The following is a 23567-nucleotide window of genomic DNA, read 5'->3' on the forward strand; positions in this document are numbered from 1 at the left end:
CTACAGGATCTTTACAGAGCATTCTTAAAACTGAACTACCCACCTGGAGAAGTGAAAAAACAAATTGACAGAGCCAAAAAAGTACCCAGACATGAACTATTTCAAGACAGACCCAAAAGAGAAAATAACAGAACTCCACTTATTACCTATAGTCCACAACTCAGACCCCTCTAGCACATTATACACAATCTCCAACCCATCTTGGAAAATGATCCCTCACTCTCAGAGGCCTTGGGAGAAAAGCCTATTCTTGTTTACACACAATCCCCTCTTCCCCCCCGGATTCTTTCCGGTAACCATGCCACACAACCACATCATAAACATCCAGGAACCCAGCCCTGTAACCAAACACGATGCCAACTCTGCCCACATATCTATACTAGCAAATTCATCACTGGAAACAACAACATAAGCTACCAAATCAAAAGGTCATTTGACTGCACATTCAGTAATTTGATCTATGCCATCAAATGCCAGCAATTCCCCACTGCTATACATATTGGACAAACCGGACAGTCTCTGCAAGAAAGAATCAATGGACACAAATCAGAAATACATAAACGAAACATACAGAAACTTATTGGGGAACACTTTAATCTTCCTAATCACTGTTTAAAAGATCTTCAAGAGGCTGTCTTATCAGAAACCAGTTCTACTAGCCAGATACACAGAGAAACAATGGAATTAGAGTTCATCCGCAAATTCAGTTCACATGCTAATAGACTCAATCATGATGAAGGGTGGTTGGGGCACTATCAACTTAACACTCATTGAAGGTGCAAACAACTCTGTGTAGACTCCTATGTCAGGAAGGATACTATCAATTGACTTTGATTCTTATCTGCTTCCTTTTAACTACCCAATCTTCAGATACTTACTGATTCCCTCTAGCTCCCTATCTCCCACCCCCTTTCTTCGCTCCCCCCCACCTATTTATTTTGGATCTGGACATCCTAAACTCAAAACTTCGGTCATCTGAAGAAGTGGGCTGTGCCCACGAAAGCTCATGATAACAACTACATGTTTTGTTAGTCTATACAGTGCTACCAGACCATTTGTTGTTTTTCCTGTACAGACTAACTCGGCTACCCCCTGAAGATACTATATATGGTCAGGAAAAATGCCATGCCCCAAGTATTCCTAAACCTGTTAGAAGTTGAGATTAGATGACAAGGGATGGATTACTCAATAAATTCTGTTAAATCCCTCTGAAGCATTTGGCTCCAACCACTGTTGGAACAGGGGATACTAGGCTAGTTGTTGATCTGATCCAGTATGACTATTCTTATATTCTAATTCAAGTGGAGTTGCTCCTCATTTATACTGGTGTGATAATCAATCCCTATTTTTTTTAAACCCAACTATTCCATATTCTTGTGCAGGCATGGAGCTATAATATCTTAGATCATGCTATTGTGGTCTGGAAGAGTTTACTTGGTACACAGAGAAGGACTGGAGCTTAACTTCATTCACAAAGTTTAATTCTCATGCCTATGGTTTGAATCTGGCTATGGGATGGCTCGCATATTATTAACCAACCAAACAATGAAGGTGCTAATGGTTCTTGATGTCTGTTTAGAATCTGGTGTTGGTCATCTTCCTTTCCAAGTGCAAACTAATGGTTCTTATCAGCCTCTTAAACTACTCAGTCTTTAAGATGCTATAACAAAAGGAAAAACTATGTAGCACTTTAAAGACTAACAAGATGGTTTAATAGGTGATGAGCTTTCGTGGGCCAACCCACTTCCTCAGATCAGATTCTGGAAGAGAATTAGCATGACCATATATACCAAAGGAATACAATGAAAAAAGTGTATACATTATTAAACTGACAAATCAGATTTAGTACAGAAAGTGGGGTGAGGGGGAGGGATGGAGGGAGGGAGATAATAGCTATTTGCGTCAATGAATGGCTAATCAGGGGTGATAAGTGGGAAGCTATGTTTGTAATGCTTAAGGTAAGATCTCTGCCATCTACATGTTTTGTTAGTCCATAAAGTGCTACCAGACCATTTGTTGTTTATTCCAAAATAGCTATTTGAAATAAGGTGTGTGTAGATGCTCCACTGCTGCTATTTCAAAATAGCCCCTCACCAGGGCTGTTCTAAGTTATGCCTCCCCCGGGCCTCCTGGGGCTCAAAATCAAGATATCATGTTTACATTAGGGAAGCCTACCTTGGACTAATTTAGAGGCTTCCCTGCAATGTTGAAATGCTATTTCGGAATTAAGTCTTCCGGAATGGCTTATTTCAAAATAAGCTTGCCGTGTAGGTGTATCCTTTAAAAAATGCTGAGGATATGCATTAAAGCTATCTCACTGCTTCTTAAACTGATTCACTCTGCACTTATTTTTAGGTTGCCTATATAGACATTAACATTGGCAACATTACAAATACAATTAACTGTATTTCTACGGTTCAGTATAACTTCAGTGTTTGGAACTCTGAATTTCCAATACTTGAGAGAAGATTTCCATTTGTAAAACCATTCCAGCAGTGTCTAATAGCACATTAACACTATTGATTATCTGTTTTTATTTCAGAGGAAATCAGCCATGCTTTCACCTATTCCAATGTTATTTAAATGCAGAATGTATGTTGTGTCTAGACTTAATTCTGTTTGCAGCGATGAAAAGGAAATGGATAAACTCAGGATCCTAGGATGGCTAGAAAAATGGGGTTAAATATGGATAGTATGTGCAAGTTTAGAATGGGGTACACCTTTAAAACTCCTTCAGTTTAACCATGATTTAAGGGGAGATGCTCTTTTTAGCTAAAAGATTTATCTACAAATGCAGTATTTGGCAGTTCTCCAATATCTCAATAGCTACAAAATTGATTGATCCATTTAGACAGTGCCTGGTTAATTTAATGAGAAATGAAGGATTGCAACCAGACCAAATTTATATGGCAAAACAGGAATCTCATTATAATTTATTGCTAGAAACAACACTGGTTTCAGGCAGCTACAGAGAAAATTGCTTTGAATTAAAACAAAAATAATAAAACATCCTGCTGGTATACGGTAATGGAATGTAATTCACATGCCAGCATTTCACATGACTGATGAATCTATGAAACTGTTGTTTTAAGGACATCAGCATGAAAAATCTTCCTGTTTCATAAAGAACTCCTGAAATTGCATGGATAACTCCAGGATTTTTTAAAGATGGATATCTTTCTGAAATCATCAGAGATCATGATTACTGCCTCTCAGAATCTGGTTAGAGCTTTATAATACTGATTCTTATCCCAGCAGTGACAAATTGAACAGCTGAGTGCGTTGGTGTGAGTTTCTTCCTGCCAATCTGATTTTAAAATTCAGCCTATGGACCAAGTGGAGACATCAAAAGCTTGTGCAGAACACACTTTTTACATTAGTGTTGAATGAGTGAAATGAGGATAATTCTTTGATAGAAACAATCCGTTCTGCAGCCATAAAAGAGATACTGTCCTTGTTGATAGATCTAGTACATGGGGGCTATGTCTAGACTGGCATGATTTTCCGGAAATGCTTTTGACGGAAGAGTTTTCTGTTAAAAGCATTTTCGGAAAAGAGCGTCTAGATTGGCACGGATGCTTTTCCGCAAAAGCACTTTTTGCGGAAAAGCATCCGTGGCCAATCTAGACGCGCTTTTGCACAAAAAAGCCCCGATCGCCATTTTCGCGATCGGGGCTTTTTTGCGCAAAACAAATCTCAGCTGTCTACACTGGCCCTTTTGCGCAAAACTTTTGTGCAAAAGGGACTTTTGCCCAACGGGAGCAGCATAGTATTTCCGCAAAAAGCACTGATTTACAGTAGGAAGTCAGTGTTCTTGTGGAAATTCAAGCGGCCAGTGTAGATAGCTGGCAAGTTTTTCCGGAAAAGCGGGTGATTTTCCGGAAAAACTGGCCAGTCTAGACACAGCCAGGGAGAACTGAGACAGTTATCAGATAATTTGCCAAACCACGGGAGGTCAATATTGTCTAGCACAGGGGTTGGCAATAATTTTTGATGTGGAGACCACTCCAAGAATTCGGAAAGTGGTCGGGGGCTGCACTCTTCCATGATATTAATGGAGGAAGTGCGGGGTCTGGGATGGAGGTTAGGTGCAGAAGGGAGCTTAGGGTAAGGGAGGGTATTTGGGTGAAGGAGGCAGTTGTGACCTGGGGCAATGGAGTGTGGTGGAGGAGGTTGGATTGTGACCTAAGGCAGGGAATTGGGGTACAGGAGAAGGTGCAGGGATTTGGGTTGTGAGCTAGGGCAGGAGGGGACTGTGATCTGGGGAAGGGGATTGGGGTGCCAGATCTGGGAGGAGATATAGGTACAGGAGGGAGGCAGATGATTTGGGTATGTGGAGTAGGGAGCAGAAGTGGGGGCAGAGGGTTGGGGAAGGGAGGGACTGGGGTGCCAGAAGAAGGCTCTGCCAGGAGACTTACCAGACAGCAGCTGTTCCTGAATCAGCCTTCCTGTCTGCCCTGTCCCTGCATAGGCTGTAGCCATGTGCTCTGGAGCCCCTTGTGCTTCATGACAGCCTGTCATTGAAACAGGCAGCTACCACTGGCCAGTTTCTGGCCAGAAACCAGCCAATGGGATTGTGCTGGGGGTGGGAGTAGCTCCTAAAGCTTTTCCAGTCCCCTTCCCTCCGGACTCACTGTTTTTAAAGAAAAAACACCCCACAGCTGTGTTTCTGAGCAGTCTGTGGGTGGGGCGAGGCAAGTGGGGAGCCTGCCTGGGGCTTCTGCAGCATCCGCAGGGGGGATCTGGTGGCTTGGCAGACCGGATTTGGCCCGTGGGCTGTATTTTGCCCAGGACTGGTCTAGCAGCATTACCAACACTTCCACTGCTTACTGGGCTCTTAGAAGACATTTAGGGGTAAATTAGAGCGAAATAACAGCAACAGACTTTATGGGACTGCAGGAAACTTGTCCGCTCCCATTATAAACTACACAACTAGTGTAGTTCACTGTCCCATGCAGTGGCACTTAGATCACTTATAGTGAGAGATAAGAACGAGAGAGTTCTACAGCCTAGGCTGACAGTTCTAGCTCACACTGTAGAGACTTCTATACTAAGCTCCGGAGCACCCAGGTTCAAATCCAGCAGGTGGTTGTACTCCGACAAATGGCTATCTGGCCATCTAAAATCATGCTGGGTTATGGATGTTGCTGGACCAGAGAGAGCCAGATTAGAGAGGTTCCAACCTGTATATAGGCCTTTTGATTTATAGGCTGATCTAGTGGCACCATCTCCTAAGATTTCCCCAATGTACCCATTTGAGCTACTTATGATACTTTGCCAGACTTGACTTGTTTTCCATGCTAGGGATCTGCCTCAAGCTGAATTTTATTGGATCACTTCAGGCAAAATGTTTCAGAGAACAAGGCTGTGTTAAAAATAAGTTGTTTTGCTGGTGTTAAGTATAGCATACTGTGGCGAAGAAGCAGCACAGTATAGTTCATGAGCAGGGTTTGAATATTTTGCAGTAAATAAAGGCTTGGGCCATATGCAATGCTGACAGGTGGAACCAAACCAGGGACTGCTGGAGCTTAGTGCACAAACCTTGACCACTGGAGCTGAAAGCCAGCTGGCTCTCAGCTAATGTTGTAGAAAAGACTCATTCTTTCTCTCTGTAAGTGATCTAAGTGCCACTACATGAGACAATGAACCACTCCCAGTAGGTGTGTGTGTTAGACATACACTAAGCAATGAGGAAAAAAATAAAATACTGAATAGCTGCTTATTAAGTGAACACCATCCATGCTGTGCACTGAATTAGGCAGGAGTCCTGTGGAGAAAAAATAGCACAGGACCATGTAATTAAAGATTGTATCATAATGTATGCAAATAAGGGAGGCAAATTACTATTGCACAGCACCTTAATTCCCAAATTTCTGAATGCTTAACTTTGCAACCTTAGCAACGTTCATTTAATATAGTTGTTTTGTGTGTAATATTAAGCTATGAGCCGGCAATAACATTACAAATAAAATGGAAGAGGACAAAATTATAACCGGTTCCAACAAATTGTGCAACAGGGGATTGATTGAAATAATATGTATCTTGGATAGACTCAAATTGTTCACCTCCCCCACAGTTTCCACCAGTTTTTAAGAAACAGTTAAGCTTTCCTGTAAAAACTCTTTTGCTAAAACTTGAGGATAGGGCTTAGAATGTTCATCTGTTGTTGAAGCCAATCAATTATGTCAACAGAAACCATTTTAACAACAATTTTTAAATCCTGTTTTCTAATATACAAAAAATATCACCCAGATGGTACCAAAGTAACACAGGTTGTTTACAATCCTGTTATCAGGAAAGCAAGAGGAAGAGCAAAATAGTAAATGTGAAGAACAAATCTATGCCTCTCCCATTTGAGTTTTCTTCATGGCTTCATTACAGTAACATGTTCTAAAAACTACCTGTGTGGATCTTATAAAATGCACATTCTAAGATAATCAGCTCCAGTTTTTATAGGCTAGTTGAATTATAGTATCTGATTACACCAGGGTGGGCAAAAGAGCGTCCATGGGCTGGATTCGGCCTGCCAAGTGAGTTGATCCAGGCCGCAGAGGCCCTGCTGCTCCCCCGCCCCCAAACCCTGATTGGCCTGGGGGCAAAAGGGGGAGCACGCAAAGTCTCCCACCGTCAGGGGCATGGGCGCCTAGGGGGAACCTCTGGGGGGGGAGGGGCAAAGACTTTTCACATGCTCCCCCACCCCAGACCAATCATGGTCTGTGGGTGGGGAAGCAGGGAAGTATCCTGGCCCCGCCCCTTCCACTTGAGGCCCCACTCCTTCCAGAGTGGCCCCGGGCCAGGTCATAAATTTCTGAAGTGGCCCCCAGCAAAAAATTGTTGCCCACCCTTAATCTATACACTAGCTGCTCCTTTTTGGTGGAGGTTCCCCACACAGTTGCACCAGTGAGGTTCCTCTGTGCAAGAGTTCTGCACAGGATGAACAAAGCACCCTATGGCAGAATGCAAAGAGGACTCCTCCATCGGATAGACCTTTCAATTCTTCACCCTTCCTGGGGAAGAAAGATGCATTAGAACCCTCTGAAGACACATTTGATAGCTTCATTATGCGAGGAGATTGTTCTCTCTGAATCTGTTCTGCATCTGGCTATTTGGCCTGGCTATTGGATTGTAGATTAGCTTCAAGAGCCTGCTTATACTGAAAAAACCCCCCACCATTCTGTGCTACAGCATGATAGTCCCCCAATATGGCTAAATAATTTGGTCTTACAGTTTAGACTAGGGATGAGAGAGCCTGCAGCGGGGGGGACCGCTCCAGCCTGGCCGTGACAAGGGGGAAGGTCTCTCCAGCCACTCCCCCTTAATTGGTTAACCAGTTCAACTTCACGTTTAACCAGTTAAACGGGATTTTACATCCTTAGTTTAGACTGGGGATGTGAAGGACTAGTTGACTATCTGATATACAAATGCTTATTGGATAGTCAACAGGATAGTCGACTAGTCGCTTCCCCTCCTTGCTGCCTCTATCAAATAGAGGCAGCAAAGCAGGGGGGAGGGGAGAGGAGTACTTCAAAGCAACAGCACCGCACAGAGCCAGGGTCAGCTGCTCCATGTGATGCTGCCACTTTGAATGCTGCAGGGAGCCTGGCGTCAGGCTCCTCATGGTATTTCAAGACAGCAGCACCGCGTCAAGCCTGGGATCAGCTGGGGAGTCCCCAGCTGACCCCAGGCTCTGTGCAGCGCTGCCTCTGAAACGCCACCACACGGAGCCCGGGGTCAGCAGGGGAGTCCCCAGCTGACCCGAGGCTGCGGTGCTTTTGCCTTTGAAGTATAGCAACAACCCTAGGTTAGCTTAGACAGGAAAGAGCTGTGTCCCTAAATTATGCTACAACCTTGGACAACTTTGGATTCTTTCTTCCCAAGTCCCCATAAAGGCCCTATGTGTCAAGCCTTACTGCTCATGCTCAGTGTTTGGAATTGATTTTGCATAAAACAGAAATCTCTAAATGCTCCCCAACCTTAAGGAATGGGCTTTTCAGTAAGGGTACATCTACACAGCAGTGTTATTTTAAGAATAACTGATGTTGTTCTTAAATAACACAGTCTGCATCTACACTACAAGCAGTTATTTTGACATGTCAAAATAGTATTGAGCTGGAGGACTTTTTACTTTTAACCCTCATTTTATGAGGAGTAAGGGAAGTTGGAGGAAGAGTGCTCTTTCTCAGACTTCCTGCTGTGTGGACACTACCAAAAGCCAAAATAAGCTATTTTGACATAAGCTATGCAATTGATGTAGCTCAAGTTGCATAGCTTATTTTGGCTTTAGCCCTGCTGTGTAGACGTGCCCTAACTTGCATATATTGGAGAAAATTTCTTTTACAAGCTACAAGAGTTACTTGAAAGTTTAGATTGATGTTGGTTGTTTAGTATTGAGGCTGGCTGCTCCACTTTCTTGCATCTTGTGTTGTCATTAATCCTAGTATTAAGTGGCTGTTTGTCACCAAATCAGAATGGCAGGGTTTTATGCCCTCTGGGCACAAACAGTTAAGGTGTGTCTACACTGGGCCACTTATTCCGGAAAAGCAGCCACTTTTCCGGAATAAGCTGCGAGCTGTCTACACTGGCCGCTTGAATTTCCGGAAAAGTATCGACGCTGTACTGTACAAAATCAGCCGCTATTCCGGAAACCGTACGCTGCTCCCGCTCGGGCATAAGTCCTTTTTCCGGAAAAGCTTTTCCGGAAAAGGGCCAGTGTAGACAGCTTTTCCAGAAAAGCAGAAGAAATGGAAAAAAGCGGTTTGGACTGCGGGAGACCCCGTAGAAGCCGCGGACTTCTGCGTTACCCGAGGGCTTAAAGAGTCCGCACGCTACTGGCCGCATGTGGCAGGAGCCCCCCCGGAGACCACCCTTCCCAGCTCTGCCACGTGGCAACTGTGCTGCCCAGGCACCTCAGCGCAGGCATGGCAGCTCCAGGTGATCGTCAGCCACCGTCACCCGGGGCAGGGGAGGAAGCCCCCAGGGGCCGGAAATGCAGGGCCCCATCCTGGACCCCCAGGGAGCTGGAGACCCTCCTGGACTTGTGGGAGGAGGAGGAGGGTCTCCATGACCTGCAGTCCCGCCGCTGGAATGCAGACTTGTACACCCGTCTGGCACGGAACCTGGCCCAGCAAGGCCACCCCAGCCGCAACTGCGAGCAGGTGCGCTCCAAGGTGAAGGAGCTGCGGCTGGCGTACGTGCGGGCCATGGAGGGGAGGGGATGCCTGCCCCTATTTTGAGAGGATGCAGTCTTTTCTGGGTGAGCCAGCCCCGTAAGCCCCAGCTGTCTCTGTAGACACTTGCCAGCACCCCTCCATCAACCCTCCCACCGAGCCAGAGGAGGGAGACGACAGTGGCGGCGCGTCGGGAGAGGAGGCCAGCGTTGCCACCCAGCAGGCCCCCTCCAGCAGCTCCTCTGTGGCCGGGGAGGAACCCACTGGTGAGTCTTTGCAGTTTACACTCCCAAAGGGTGGGGGGCGGAGGGCGGGGGGGAGGGAGAGCCAGGTGCCCGGAGAGGGGAGGGGGAGAGCATGTCACTCAGGCCACGTGAGCTGCACGCTGCGTAGCATGAGGCAGTTAGCAGCACGTGCAACCACGTGCAGCCTGGTGACCAAGCGGCAGGTGGCAGTGGCAGGCAGCTGCAGGGCACGCCTGGGACCGTGCTCCTCGCACACTTTCGGCAGGACCGGGGGAAGGGTGGATGCCGGCTGGAACCGGCCAGGGCCCGAGGGACTCAGCCCAGAGCCCGCAGCTTCACCAAGGGGTGCAGCCCAGAGAACGGCACACTGTCCCATGCCTGGCTGTGAGGCACAGCCAGCTGCTCCTGGGATAAGTGCAGCGTCACAGTCCTGTGACCGTGGACCCCCACTGAGCCCCTCACCTGCTCCCAGTGCCTTGGCGGGTTCCCCGAGGGAAGTCCCCACTGTGGCCAGACCTGTCCCTGGGCTACCAGGCTTGCGGGAGGGATAGTGGGAGGGAGAAGGGCCCCTGAGTTTTGCTGCAAGGATGGGACATCCCCCCACCCAGTCACCCTTCTGGTTCTGTCCAGGAGATATCCCACGCGAGGGGATCTGAGAGCCCAGACTGCCACTGACAGGTGTGCTCCCAGGCACTGCCGTGGGGATGCATCTCGCTCCCTGTCAAACACCACTGATTATCCCTAAGCTTTTTACAGTGTCCACTGGCAGGGAGTTCCACAGGTGAACGCAGCACAAGCACCCTCCCGCCCTGCACGGGGCCAGGATACAGACCGGTGCTTACAATACTGGAGGGAGGACCCTACTCCCAGGGGCGGTCCTCCTTGCCAACATACAACACGGGAGCAGGAGGGGAACCGAGTGGGCCCAAGCCACAACTGTGCGGTCACCTGGGCTCCGGGGTGGAGGGCATGAGGTGTGGGGACAGTGGACGGCCTGCCTGACTGACCCGTCCTTTCTTCTCTTCCCTGCAGCGGGACCCAGCACCAGACACGCGACTCCAGCAGCAGTGGCACCCCCAGCTGCCCAAGCCTGGAGGCACAGGCTTCGACACCGGGACTAGCTGCTTCGGCGTCATGTCACCGCGGTGGAGGGGATCCAGACCTCCATTGCGGAGCATGTGCAGAGGGACCAGGAGTGGTGGCAGGAGGGATAGGCTGTGTTCCTGGAGGAATGCCGCGAGATGCGCGCCACAATGGGCACCCTGACGGCACATTTAATACATGCCATCCACTACGGCATGGCCGGACCGCATGCCCCCGCCATCTCTCCCGGAGCACAGCCCATGCCCCCTCCTATCCCTGCCCCTGCCCCTGCCCCTGCCCCTGCCCCTGCCCCTGCCCCTGCCCCTGCCCCTGCTCCTGCTCCTGCTCCTGACCCTGCTTCTGCTCTTGACCCTGACCCTGCTCGTGTTCCTGCTCGTGCTCCTTCTCGTGTTCCTACTCGTGGGCACCTCAGCGTGCAGGCTGCCCAGATGCGGTCTGCCCAGCATGGGCAGGTCCGCCCCCAGAGGGGCGCTTGCAGGGGCCACCCGTCCCAGTAACTGCCCCCCCTCCTTCTCCCAGTTAAAGGTCCCCTCCCTCTCCTTTGTAAATAAAAAGTTCTGTTTTCACTTGAATCTTGTGTGGTTATTGTGTTCCTCTAGTAACTGTACAGAAATTATGTGAGATGCCAATTAGCCACTTCAATTTAACAGGGTTACAAACTGTGGACAACAAATTCATGACTCTGTCACCGGGGGGTGGCCCTTTTTCAGTGGTCATTGGTTTGCGGCGCATAAAGAAATACTGAGACTTTTCAGTAAAGATGTAAACTACAAACTATATTTACATAGCAACAAACAAGCAGAAATGGTTAAAAGATGCAGTACAGTATAGATTCTAAAACATAGTCTAGGCGCAGGGAGGACGATTGTGGTGTTGCTGGCCACCTCAATCCTTTGGGCCTTCCGGGCCTCAGGAGAGGAAGAGCCAGGAGATCCCTCGACGGACGATGACAGCGAAGCTGGCCACCTCAATCCTTTGGTCCTTCCGGGCCTCAGGAGAGGAAGAGCCAGGAGATCCCTCAACGGATGATGACAGAGAAGCTGGCCATGTCAATCCTTTGGTCCTTCCGGGCCTCAGGAGAGGAAGAGCCAGGAGATCCCTCAACGGATGATGACAGAGACGCTGGCCATGTCAATCCTTTGGGCCTTCCGGGCCTCAGGTGAGGAAGAGCCAGGAGATCCATCGAAGATGGCACTGATGTGAGCCTTCCGCACAAGTCCCAAATCCTGTTGGCTGTTCTTCAGGACGGCGATGGTGGCCGAAACCCTAGCCTAACTTAAAAGAAAAACCCTAACTACGCCCGACGCACCCGACGAACAGACTCGATGACGGCCAATGTGCTGTGACCCGACGCTTTACTATACTATTGGGGGGAGGGGGGATATAAGGGGAGGAGGTGGGGAAGGGTAGGAGCTGGGACGGAGTACTCTGGGGTGACCCAAGCGACCCTGCCACGGGGCTTGGGCAAACATGTCCACCAGGGCCTCTCTAATGCGCACCGCCTCCTGGCGCGCCTGGCGGATGGCAGCTGTGGCAGGCTGGTCCAAGGTCTGTGCCTCAGCTGCCACCCATGCAGGGAGGAAGGCCTCCCCACTGCGCTCCAAGCACGCAGCACGCGGCCAGCACCTCTGTTGCATTCTGCTCACCCATGTCGAGACGGGTGAGCAAACAACGGAAGCGGGCTTTTAAGCGTCCAAACGCCAGCTCCACTGGGTTTCGGGCCCGGTTGAGGCGGTCGTTGAACCGGGCCCGGTTCTGGTCCAGCTGCCCCGTGTAGGGCCGCATGAGCCAGGGCATCAGGGGGTAGGCCGCGTCCCCGACGATGCAGATGGGCATCGGCACATCCCTGACAGTCAAGTCCCGCCGCGGGAAGTAGGTTCCCGCCTCCAACCTCTGAAACAGTCCTGAGTTCCGGAGGATGCGGGCGTCGTGTGCCCGGCCGGACCAGCCGCCGTAGATGTCCAGGAAGCGGCCCCGGTGATCCACGAGGGCCTGCAGGACGATGGAGCAGTACCCCTTTCTGTTCATAAAGTGGGCTGCTTGATGCTCCGGGGCCCGGATGGCGATGTGGGTGGCGTCCAGGGCTCCCCCGCAGTTGGGGAACCCGAGGGCAGCGAAGCCGGCCATAGTCTCATTGACGTCGCGCAGGCGGATGATTCTCGGGACCAGGACGTCATTGATGGCGTGGACAACCTGCAGAAGGGTGCAGAGAAACACAAGGGAACACATTACATACAGCCAGGGGTGACTGTGCACTCCCTTGGGTCCCCCCCCTTGATTCCCTCTGTCCTCACACACACACACACACAGACACACACACCCCAGGGCCCCCCTTACTCCACGCCCCCCCCCACCAGCGGGCCTGTGCAAGGGAGGGACGGCCGAAACCCCTGGGCAACCCAGCCTGGAGTCTTGGGTGTCCCTGGGCCTGGAGTGGAGCACCCTCCCCCCATCCCACTCCCCCTGGGACTTACCTGGATGACGATCACTCCAACGGTGGATCTTCCCACTCCGAACTGGTGTGCCACCGAGCGGTAGCTGTCCGGTGTGGCCAGCTTCCACAGCGCGATGGCAACCCTCTTGTTGACGGGGATGGGTGCCTGTAGCCGGGTGGCGGTTCTCTGCAGCGCGGGGGTGAGTCAGGTGCACAGCGTCATGAAGGTTCGCTTCCTCATCTGAAAATTCCGGATCCACTGGTGGTCGTCCCATTGTCCGAGGACCACACGGTCCCACCAGTCGGTGCTCGTCTCCAAAGTCCAGATGGGCCGGTCTATGGTAGGGTGCTGATGCCACGCGGTTGCCAGGACCTCCCTGGTGAGGGAGTCCAAGGCGATCTCTGCCTCCTGGTATATGAACGCCAGGGCACCAGCCTGCAGCACGAGCTCCAGGCACCTGTACAGGTCCAACAGGGGCCTGAGCAGATACATGGCCACCCACGGCTGCAGGGCAGAAAAAAGAAGACGCTGGGAAAAGCTGTTGGGGGCCAAAGGGTGGTGTCCCCAAAACTCACAGGGCAACCACCGACCCTGTGAAGGGTGCCAGTCCCTGGCAGAGGTCACAAGGCACAGGAGCACGAGACCAACGGCTGCCCGGCGAGACCCCTTTAACCATGCGTCTGGACGGAGCTCCGGCCCCACCCCCGGAAAGGTCTGGCGGCCTTTGCCCTTTTCAAAATGGTTCCAGGCTTTTGCTTTTCTGGAAAAGCGCGCCGCCAATGTAGACGTGTTTTTCCGGAAAAGCGCATCGTTATCACGGAAACTCCGTGGCCAATGTAGACGCTCCTTTTCCGGAAAAGCTGAAAACGGAATAGTATTCCATTTTAAGCATTTCCGGAAATTCATGCCAGTGTAGACGTAGCTTTACAAAAGCTGCCAAGCGCTGCAGAATCAGGCCCTTTGATTGCTATGTTTATTCATTTAAATTTTTTTCGTTTGATGTAGAATAAATGAAAAGCACCCATAAACTGGTTCTATAGGCCCTGCAAGCTATTTAAAATTACAAAACCAAAATGCAATGCCGTCAGTGCTAACAATACTCTCATCTCTTTGAAAGCAGAGATTTGTTAGTCATTAGGTAACAGCATATAATAGCAAATACAATAGATTTATTTAGAAATTAGGTCACACTTTTTAATAATACTATACAAAACATTGTATATACACACATACCTAAAGAGTTTTGCTGTCATTGTGTATTCTGATTTTGTACTGTATAGTACAGTGATTATCACCTTCTCGTGTCTTTGTCTCCATCTAAGGCACAAAACAGTGAATATAGAAAGCTTAAAAAATACAGCATTAATTAATAGTTTATGCAAAAAAAAAATGAGATTGCTATAGCGTACATTTAAAAAGTAACTGTGTCTAGTTTACAAAAGGTTAGTCCTTTCAGAGTGCCTTTGGCCATATTTGATCTGTCCTTTATGTGCAACTTCATTAGGCAAAGCTTCTATCTAGAATGGGCATCTCCTGAACCCACTTAGGTATCTTGACTTCAACAGAGTAAATATATTTCCAGGAACAAAACTGACATGAGTGTGTGTATTATCTAATTAGCACAAATTGTTCTGTTTGCTAACAGTATCTTCTGAATATGACTTGATGCACAACATATTTCAAGGCATAACAATCTACTGAAAATCAATTATTGCATGGTTAAAAAACAACAAATGAAATTTTAAATAGAATATAGTAGATCTATAGATCACTCTTGTAATGTTGTTTCCTTTTTGTTTGCAGAGGTGTTGTCAGCCATCATTAGTGTTTTGCTGGTATATATCCTAATGGTGGTGTTCTTATATGAAGCTGTTCAAAGAACTATCCATATGGACTATGAAATTAATGGAGATATAATGCTTATTACAGCAGCCGTTGGTGTTGCAGTAAACTTGATGTAAGCTCCGTTTCCCTACATTAAGATTCCTTGTATACATTTACAAAATGCAATACATAAATTTATTCACAGTCTGTAATTTAATTTGTATTGAATCAGTTTCAATCACCTTGGAATTTTATTTGTATGCTAGTGTGGTTTTTTTGGGGTCTCTTCATGTTCTAAAAATGAGACATGCAGTAGTAATGAATCAGAATATTTTCTCCATCCTTTGATCAAAATACTTAATAATCCCTCTGCTCTGATTCCTTTTCCTCTCATTTTCAGAATGGGATTTCTACTGAATCAGTCAGGTCACCTTCATTCCCATTCACACTCCCAAGTACCTCCATCAAACACTCCTAACACAGCCCATGGGCATAGCCAGGGACACGGCAGCCTTGCAGTGAGAGCAGCATTTGTACATGCCCTGGGGGACTTGGTACAAAGTATTGGTGTGCTTGTAGCTGCATACATCGTCCGCTTCAAGGTAGGATGTTGCTAGTATTTGTAACTGTGGACTAGTCTTTTCTGACTATGGACATTTCTAATGTTAACTCTCATACTAGTTGTAAAGAGCCATTATGTAAGAAACAGAAATATTCAGTATTCAGTTAATTTTCAGAACATGAGTTCAGATTAGACCTCTATCATGCACATATTTTTAAAATATTCTTCAATGGAACTAAATATAAAATAAAGTGTGAGATAAAAGTAGCTGACTCTTACTGGACCTAGTCTTTTTAAAATCTTTACAAGAAGCCTGTTTCCTTACAAACTCTTAATCTGTGTCTTGCAGCCAGAATACAAGATTGCTGACCCCATATGTACTTACATATTCTCAATACTTGTGGTTTTTACGACAGTCCGGATCATCAGGGATACAGGCATTATTATACTGGAAGGTAAGATCTTTATGAATTCTGTGATAGTCTTCTTTAATTTTACATCTCAGCTAGCAGTTAAAGTAAAAATTTGTGGCAATGGCTAATTCTTTATTTATCTGTTGTACAAAATGTTCACTAAGAATATTTAAATTATATTGAATAAGTGATCACAGACATCATAGTTCAAGATTCTTGGATGGGTTACAAACTTTTACATGGCATCAAGCAGAACTTGGCTATAGGGCTGATTTATCCAGCCATCAGAGGATTGCCCCAGTGTAGGGGTGTCCAAGTGTGTTATAAGGGTCCTGGTGCCTTCCTCGTACTCTGGCAGGGCTGGGGCTTCCCTTTGCCCCACTGTTGGGTCACTGGGAGATGGTATATCTTAGAGCAGTGTTCAGGCTACTTTAACTTGTGCCAAGTTGCTAGATGCGTACCTGGCACACAGCTTGTGCAGAATTTGGAAGGCAAAAGTGAAATTCACAGCACTCCGATATTCTCCCTTCTCCACCCCCTACCTACTATATGCTTCTGTGCCACAGCCAAGCACCTGATTTCACATTTTACTTTATCTAGAACATTAAAATTCTTATAAATAGGCAAATCTGGATCAAAAAGCTGCGCACACAGGCTTTTACTCCTCAAATTTTCCACCATTATTTTTGCACCATTGTTGCAATTCTATTGGTGGTATCAACAGTAGAAGCACGGGTTCAGATTCGTCATTGTTTTTCAACTGTTATGTCATCTTACCCTATGCAGAGCAGAGCTAGACAACATTGGGGTTAAAATGTTAGCAGCCTCCAGTGCATTCTTTTAACTAGCAGTCTAAATGTTACTACCCCTAGTGGAAATGCAACTATGATAGTGTGTGTGTGTGGGGAAGCGGGTATGTTAGGGAGAAAGGACTAATGCAGCTATCACCCTAAAGTTGTTGGGTATCTAACACTCTGCTTTGTTGAATTATGGTTCATTTCAAAAACTCTGAACAGGGCCTCACCAATGTTGATAGTCAATTTTTATCTTAATAAATAAAATAAAAAGTTCATTGAGAGGGCAAAAACAATGACTGTGCCTACAATTAAGACATTTCAATTAGTTCCAGGGTAATGGTATTTAGATTTTACCTAAGAAAACAGATAAGACAACTAACAGATGCACCAGATTTCATATTTGAATTCTAGTGATTTGCATAGTCTTCCTGAATTAACTATAAGCGATGAAAGGTAGTTCTTAGATATCATGTACTTTGGGGAACTTTTTCAACTCAGTTTTAGCAGCTCCAAAAAAGTAAATATGCATTGGTTTGTTTTGTCAGAGATCATTGTTCAACATCAGTGTCTATGGGCCTCAGTAGGTTTTCAAAATGCATTTAACCTAAGCCACACTGTTAAAGTGGGAATACTAAATTTTAAAACTTGATTGCATAATATTAGCAGCTAGATTCTATTTTTTGTATGCATTTTAAAAGCTGGCACAGTGGACTAGTGGCAACTCATTGTGTGAGATTAGCATTTAGGTCCAGGTTCCTTGGGGTAAGAAATGCAGCAGAAACAGCCATCAGGCACTTGCTTATTTAACAGGTAAGTAACTTTGCAACAGCCTTCACCAGAATGGACAATGGGTAGTTGCTTATCCTAGAGTTGCTCTTTGCAATTAATAAATCTGAGACAGTCTCAAATACTGAGTTCAAGAAGAGATACTGGAACAAACTATTCATTTAAGTTGTGACAAGACAGCCGTTCCGGAGATAATTCATATAGGCTAGACTGCTAAATATATATACAGTATATACTCGTTCATAAACCAGATTTTTTTTGTAAAAATTCCCTATGCAAAGAGTGGGGGTGGGCTTATGATCAGGTTATTGCGCTTCACATATTTTTTCCAGTGTGGGGAGGAGTCAGGAACTTCAATTTCCAGCCTAGCAGGGCAAACCACTGGTGCGCCAGGAGGTTTTATATAGGTGAAGCATCTCCCAATCGCTTCCGTTTGCCATTCTGGGTCATCGGGAGCAGTGGGAAGCAGAGACCAGCACATCCTTTGGCCCACGCTACTTCCTTAGCTCCTATTGGTTGGAAACCGTGAACAACAGCCAATGGGAGCTGAGGAAGCAGCGCAGGCCAGGGGACGTGCTTGCTACCTCTTTCCGCTGCTCCTGTTGACCCAGAATGATGAATGGCAGCTGACAGGCTCCTTGCCTGCAGATGCTCCAAGTACTCTAATGTCTTGGCATGCCAGCTGTTTGTCCCACTGGCTTGAGAAGTGACCATGCTGTGGATTCTGCTGTTTCTAAAAGTTGGAGTCAGAAGAAAAACACAGAAGTTTTAATAGATTTATTTTAATGCAATCTAACAAAAAACCTGCTGCAATAACTGAACAAATATGTATTCACAAGTCATCAAAATTACAATCCATGTTTGAGTCTCATATCATTCTAATGCACTTATTTAAAGTCTTAAAATCCTTCAAATGCTGAATCCGTCTCCAGTTCACTAGTTCATTAAACTCAGTTTCAGTCATAGCTGCTCCTGCATTGTCGTCATTGATGGCAGCAATGTCATCCTCCGATTCCTTATCATCAGCCTCCATTGTGTCATCAGCAAATATGGCGTCGTCTTCTGCTCCACCAAGTGCATTGCTGATACAGCATTTCCTAAATGATTTTTCTATCATTTCCAAGGGAATGGTCTCCTACGCATCCTTGACCCACTGGGCAACCAGATTGATTTCGGACTTCATATAATTCCCAGCTTTTGTCAACTTCGTCATGCCTGAGCACATCCAGTTAGACCACATTTTGTGTCGCCTGTCCTTAAACACTTTTTTCCAGACAGACATCAAGTGGTTATAAAACAGAAGTTAAGCCTCCAGGTCAGGGGTGGACAAGATACCTCTCATGGGCCAGATCCGGCCTGCCAAGCCACTGGATCCTGCCCGCAGACACCCTGCCAGGACCCTCAGGCCCGCAATGGCCAATGACTTAAGCACAGGGCTGCTCCTCATGCCTCTCTGCTCTGGAGGGAGGGGGAGACTTCAAGTGACCTCCCTGCCCCCAGCCCAAGCCTCAGCTCCTGTTGGCCAGAAACAACTGACTCTACCCAATCTCTCAGCTCTTATTGGCCAGAAACAACCAGCCAATAGGAGCTGAGAGATTAGCTTGGGTGATGGGGATAGCGCAAGCCTTTTCCCCCTCCTGGAGCTGAGAGCCACATGGAGAGAGTTGTCTGCAGTTTTAAGCGATCTGAGGCTGCAGCAGGCAGGGAACCCAGCCTGCCTTGGAGGTGCTGCAGGCCAGGAGAGCTTAGGTAAGTGCCTCCCAGCCAGAGCTTGCCTCTGGCACTCCTGCCCCTCTTGCATCCCAACTCCCTCCCCCAGGACACCATCCAAACCCTCTGCACAAGGTCACAATTCCCTCCCAGACCCTATACCCCCTCCTAAATCCTTCCCCAAGGCCAGAATCCTCTCCTGCACCCACACTCCCTCCCTAACCCTGCACCTGTACCCTCTGACCCAGGTCACAGCCCCCTCCTGCACCCAAATACCCTCTCAGTCCTCACACTGTCTCCCTTACCCTGTATCTAACCCTTCTATATCCAACTTCCATCCTAGACCCTGTACCCCTCCACAGAAAAGTGTGGCCTTTGACCACTTTCCAAAATCTTGGAATGTCCCTCCCACACCAAAAAATTATTGCCCACCCCTGCACCAGGTATTATGATCAAAGCGATTTTCATTTTTTTGGCCACATGTTTCAGCTCATCCATCCTGTGCGCCTTGAACAAGCAAAGAAGGTTTCTTGAGAAGTGCTCCTGGACTCCTATCCATACTTTTTCCAGCCATTCAGCAATACCACTTTCATCCATCCATCCCTTGTCATGTGCACGCATGATGACACCTCCAGGAAATGTTATGGTTTTAGGCAAGGCTTTTCTTTTGAAAATAATAACAGGGTGGAGCTTTGATCCATTGGCCAAACATGATAAAACCTCTGTAAAATGGATTTTTTCATAACCAGTGGTTTTAATTAAACCCGTTTTTCACTGACACCAATTACTGTTCTGTTGCTCAGGAGATAAATGTCATCGGTGTTTCATCCATATTTCCTATTTGTGACAGCTCAAATGCATATTCCTTTTGAGGTTTTATTATAAACTTTTGGAAAAATTCACTTTTTTTCTTCAAGATCTCTTGGCAGCTTTTGTGCTTTCCTTGTTCACTGCCTATAACAGAGACCATGGCAGTTCATGAAACGAGTACACCAACCTGCTGATACTATAAACACTAATGGCTTTTCTGACTTGTATTTGTTGTCTTTTTACATTTGCAAAGCAGGCAGACGAATTCCAGTTCTAGTGACAAGGTACCCATTTTGTCGACATTCAACGACCCAATCATTGAGATCTTTCTCCAGCCCAGGAAATGAAGCGCACCTTGTTGGACATTTTTTGTTGCTTCTTGGCATGTCTTTTAGTGTTGCTTTATTTTTTTGCCATTCTCCAATTTGTTTCATGGATGCAGAATTCACGGGCAGCAGCCCAATTATTGTTTGCTTCTGCATATTCAACAACTTTAAGTTTAAATGCTTCATCATAAGCAGACCATTTTCTTTTTATTTCACTGTTGTTCATGTTAAATTCTAGCATGAAAATCTTAGAAAATAATTTACACATTTTGTAGAACTTTAGAGAGGAATGTTACCTACTTTACCACTGTCAGATTACAATTGTTCATTGTTTATTTCAAAGAAGCTCTGCAGACTGGCATGTCGGGGGTGATAACAGACTATTTACATTTTATTAAAGATTTCAGTTCTGCATATTTTATTTTCAGATTGCCTAGAGACTTAGAGGGGGTCCTGTGGTCAACATGCACAAAGAGCTCAAATTATTCAAGAACAGACTGACAACAGTGCCATAGTACTGTCATTCATTGTATTTTTTGATTGTCTTGTAAGGTCTAGGGATGTAAACGACTAATCGACTAGTCAACTATCCGATAAGCAAATGCTTATTGGATAGTCGACACACTAATTGACTAGTTGCTTCCCCTCCTTGCTGCCTCTGTCACAAAAAGGCAGCAAGGTGGGGAAAGAGGAGGTGGTGCTGGAGGGAGCCAGCTTAAAAGCTCCTTCACTGGGGCTCTTGTACATTTCAAAGCAGAAGCGCCGCATGGAGCCTGGGGCCAGCAGGTGACTCCCCACTGGCCTTGGGCTCCATGGGACGTACCAACTTTGAAATGTACAAGGGTCCCCAATAGAGGCTCTTGTGTATTTCAAAGAGGAAGTGCAGTGTGGAGCCTGGGGCCAGTGTGGAACTCTGAGTCCCCCACTGACCCCAGACTCTGTGCAGCGTTTCAGTCTTGTACATTTCAAAGGCGGAACACGGAAGTCCTTATGGACTAATCGAATAGTCGATGGAAATCCCATTGGCTATTTGATTAGTTAATTCATCGAAATTTAATCTCCTTAGTAAGGTCTAGCACGTTGTGAAGTGGAAGGGTCACATTTCATGTGGATATAATTTCAATAAAAGTAAAACCGTAGCTCTTTTTAAAAAAGAAGCGAGTCCTGAATTGCGTCTACAACAGGGGTCAGCAAACTTTGGCTCCCAGCCTGCTAGGGCAAGCTGCTGGCACGCTGGGAGATTTATTTGCTTGCAGAATCTGAGGGACATGCTGGCTGCAGGCATGGAGCTTTTCAGCTTCCATTGGCTGGGAATGGCAAAGAGCAGCCAATGGGAGCTGAAAGGCTCAGTGCCTGCAGCCAGTGTGTCCCTCAGCCTGCATTGACGCCGACAAGCTGGGACTGGAAGTTTGTACAATGCCGATACAGAGTCAGCTTACAAATGGGTCATTGACTTTCTAACATTTTTGTCTGTGAGTTGGGAGAGGTCGGCTTATGAATGAATTGACTTATGTTTGAGTATATATGGTAATTAAAATAATCTACTGTACCATAAGACTGGAGAGTACCTATATGTATAATATTTTTAAAATATGTTAGGGATGATTATGGGGATTATTTTAATATTGTAGTAAAATTATTAATTGGAAAACTGTAAAAATAGCATTGGAAAAATATATTTATAACCATCTACAGTAAATGAACAAGAGAGCAGCAACAAAATAGTGGATTATTTCTACATATTGATGTGTTCTCAATTAATTGTAACCCTTGAAAGACAGAGGAGTCAATGGAAATAGATCAATGAAAACATTGCTCGGTCCTTGTCATCCTGTTTCTAAAAAGATAGAGCAGAAATAAAAAAAGGTCCAGAGAAGAGGAATGAAAATAAGTGAGATTTATTGACAAACTGGTCACACTTTATATTAAGTTTCCATTTATAGCTTGATTAATAGATGTTTTACTAAATGATTAAATTGGTTGTTATAGATTCTCATAGATGAGAAGGTTTTTAAACCATGTCTGGTAATCATCTATAACAGTTGCTAATGATGATCTTAAAACCATCTATAACATATAACATACATGCCTAATGACTGTAACATATAGAGCTAGCCAAATTTACTGGTGGAAAATGAAGTTTTTGTGAAAATTGAGAGTGAAAATTGAGATATTGTTCATTATGGAAATGTTTAAAACTTTTTCTAGTTGTGAGAATCATATTAAAGAATTTGTATCAAGTTGATGTTTTGAAATGAAGCAATGTTTTTTGTTCCAAATTGTGAATTGGAAACATTTTTTCATTTTAAAGTGTTATTTGAAAAGAAAAAAATGTCATTTCAAGAGGAAAACATGTCTTAACGTAGAATTATTTTGATAAAAAGTGCCAACATTTTTCATGTTGCCATTTACAGTTTGAAATGTTTTGGAATTGTTTATTCCATGTATTTTTTCAATAATTTGCTTTTCCATTCTGCTTCAGAACAGAAACTAAATTTTGAAATATTGAGACTTACCATGAGGCAAAAATTCCAGTTTCTGACTGGAATGTTCATATTCATAGAGTTTTAGTAGTCATATATTAATCTTTATAAATGATTTATGCTCAATATAAAGGGTGACCAAAAAGCTTCCATAGTATGTTTAAAAGGTTTAAGACAGTTTTCTTAAACTTTTTAAGACCGAGAAACACCAAACAATAATTTTTTTAATGAGAAACACCAAGGATTTTTTGTTGGGGGGGGGGGGGGGGAGTCAGGGGCAGTTATTGAGCCCTCCCCCCCAAAAAAAGGTTGCCTGTTCCTTTAAGAGCACCATTTTGAATTCTATTCTCTGCAGAACACCTCCGAGAGCCTCATGCCGCGGAATACAGTTTAAGAAACACTGGTTTAAGAGTATTTAGAAAGGATATTAAGATGTGGCATGTTGGATGTATATATTACTTAGTGACTGGTGTAGGTATGTCATTTGGTGCTTCTTTTTTTCCCCTCATGACACAATGAAATTAAAAAGGTAGCAAATTTCAAAAACTGATAAAAGAAAAAAACTTTTTATACCACATATAATTAACTTGTGAAATTCACTGTGGCAAAGAACACGTTAGGAATATTTTTAAAAAGGATGAAAAAGTTGCATGAATAATATTTGCAGTTACATTAGCTAAAATAAATAATTATAAGTTATATCAATTTATAAGTGATATTCATCGACTACCTGGCTATAGAAGAAACTTTCCCCAGACACATGTTATTGCATAATTGTCCATCATGAGGGGGTTTTATATCTTTCTTTGAAGTATCTGGTATAGGGATGTGAAATTTCGATTAGTCAATAAGCAGAGAAGCCTCAGCAGGGTTAGCTCCCGGCCCCAAGAGCTAACCCCGCTGTG

The 23567-nt window shown here is 45.7% G+C and overlaps 1 protein-coding gene across 3 annotated transcripts in view; it reads left to right on the top strand.

Annotated features, from left to right (window-relative positions):
* Nucleotides 1-23567, top strand: part of SLC30A4 (solute carrier family 30 member 4) — a 52470-nt gene that overhangs the window by 21789 nt on the left and 7114 nt on the right. For all 3 annotated transcript variants that reach the window (XM_075897169.1, XM_075897166.1, XM_075897167.1), the window contains 3 exons: nucleotides 14755-14908; nucleotides 15176-15377; nucleotides 15687-15792. In XM_075897169.1, coding sequence (XP_075753284.1) covers nucleotides 14755-14908; nucleotides 15176-15377; nucleotides 15687-15792 — 462 coding nt within the window. The remainder of the gene's footprint in view (nucleotides 1-14754; nucleotides 14909-15175; nucleotides 15378-15686; nucleotides 15793-23567) is intronic.

This window comes from Pelodiscus sinensis, chromosome 14 (genome assembly GCF_049634645.1).
Source record: "Pelodiscus sinensis isolate JC-2024 chromosome 14, ASM4963464v1, whole genome shotgun sequence".
Classification (NCBI taxonomy): domain Eukaryota; kingdom Metazoa; phylum Chordata; order Testudines; family Trionychidae; genus Pelodiscus; species Pelodiscus sinensis.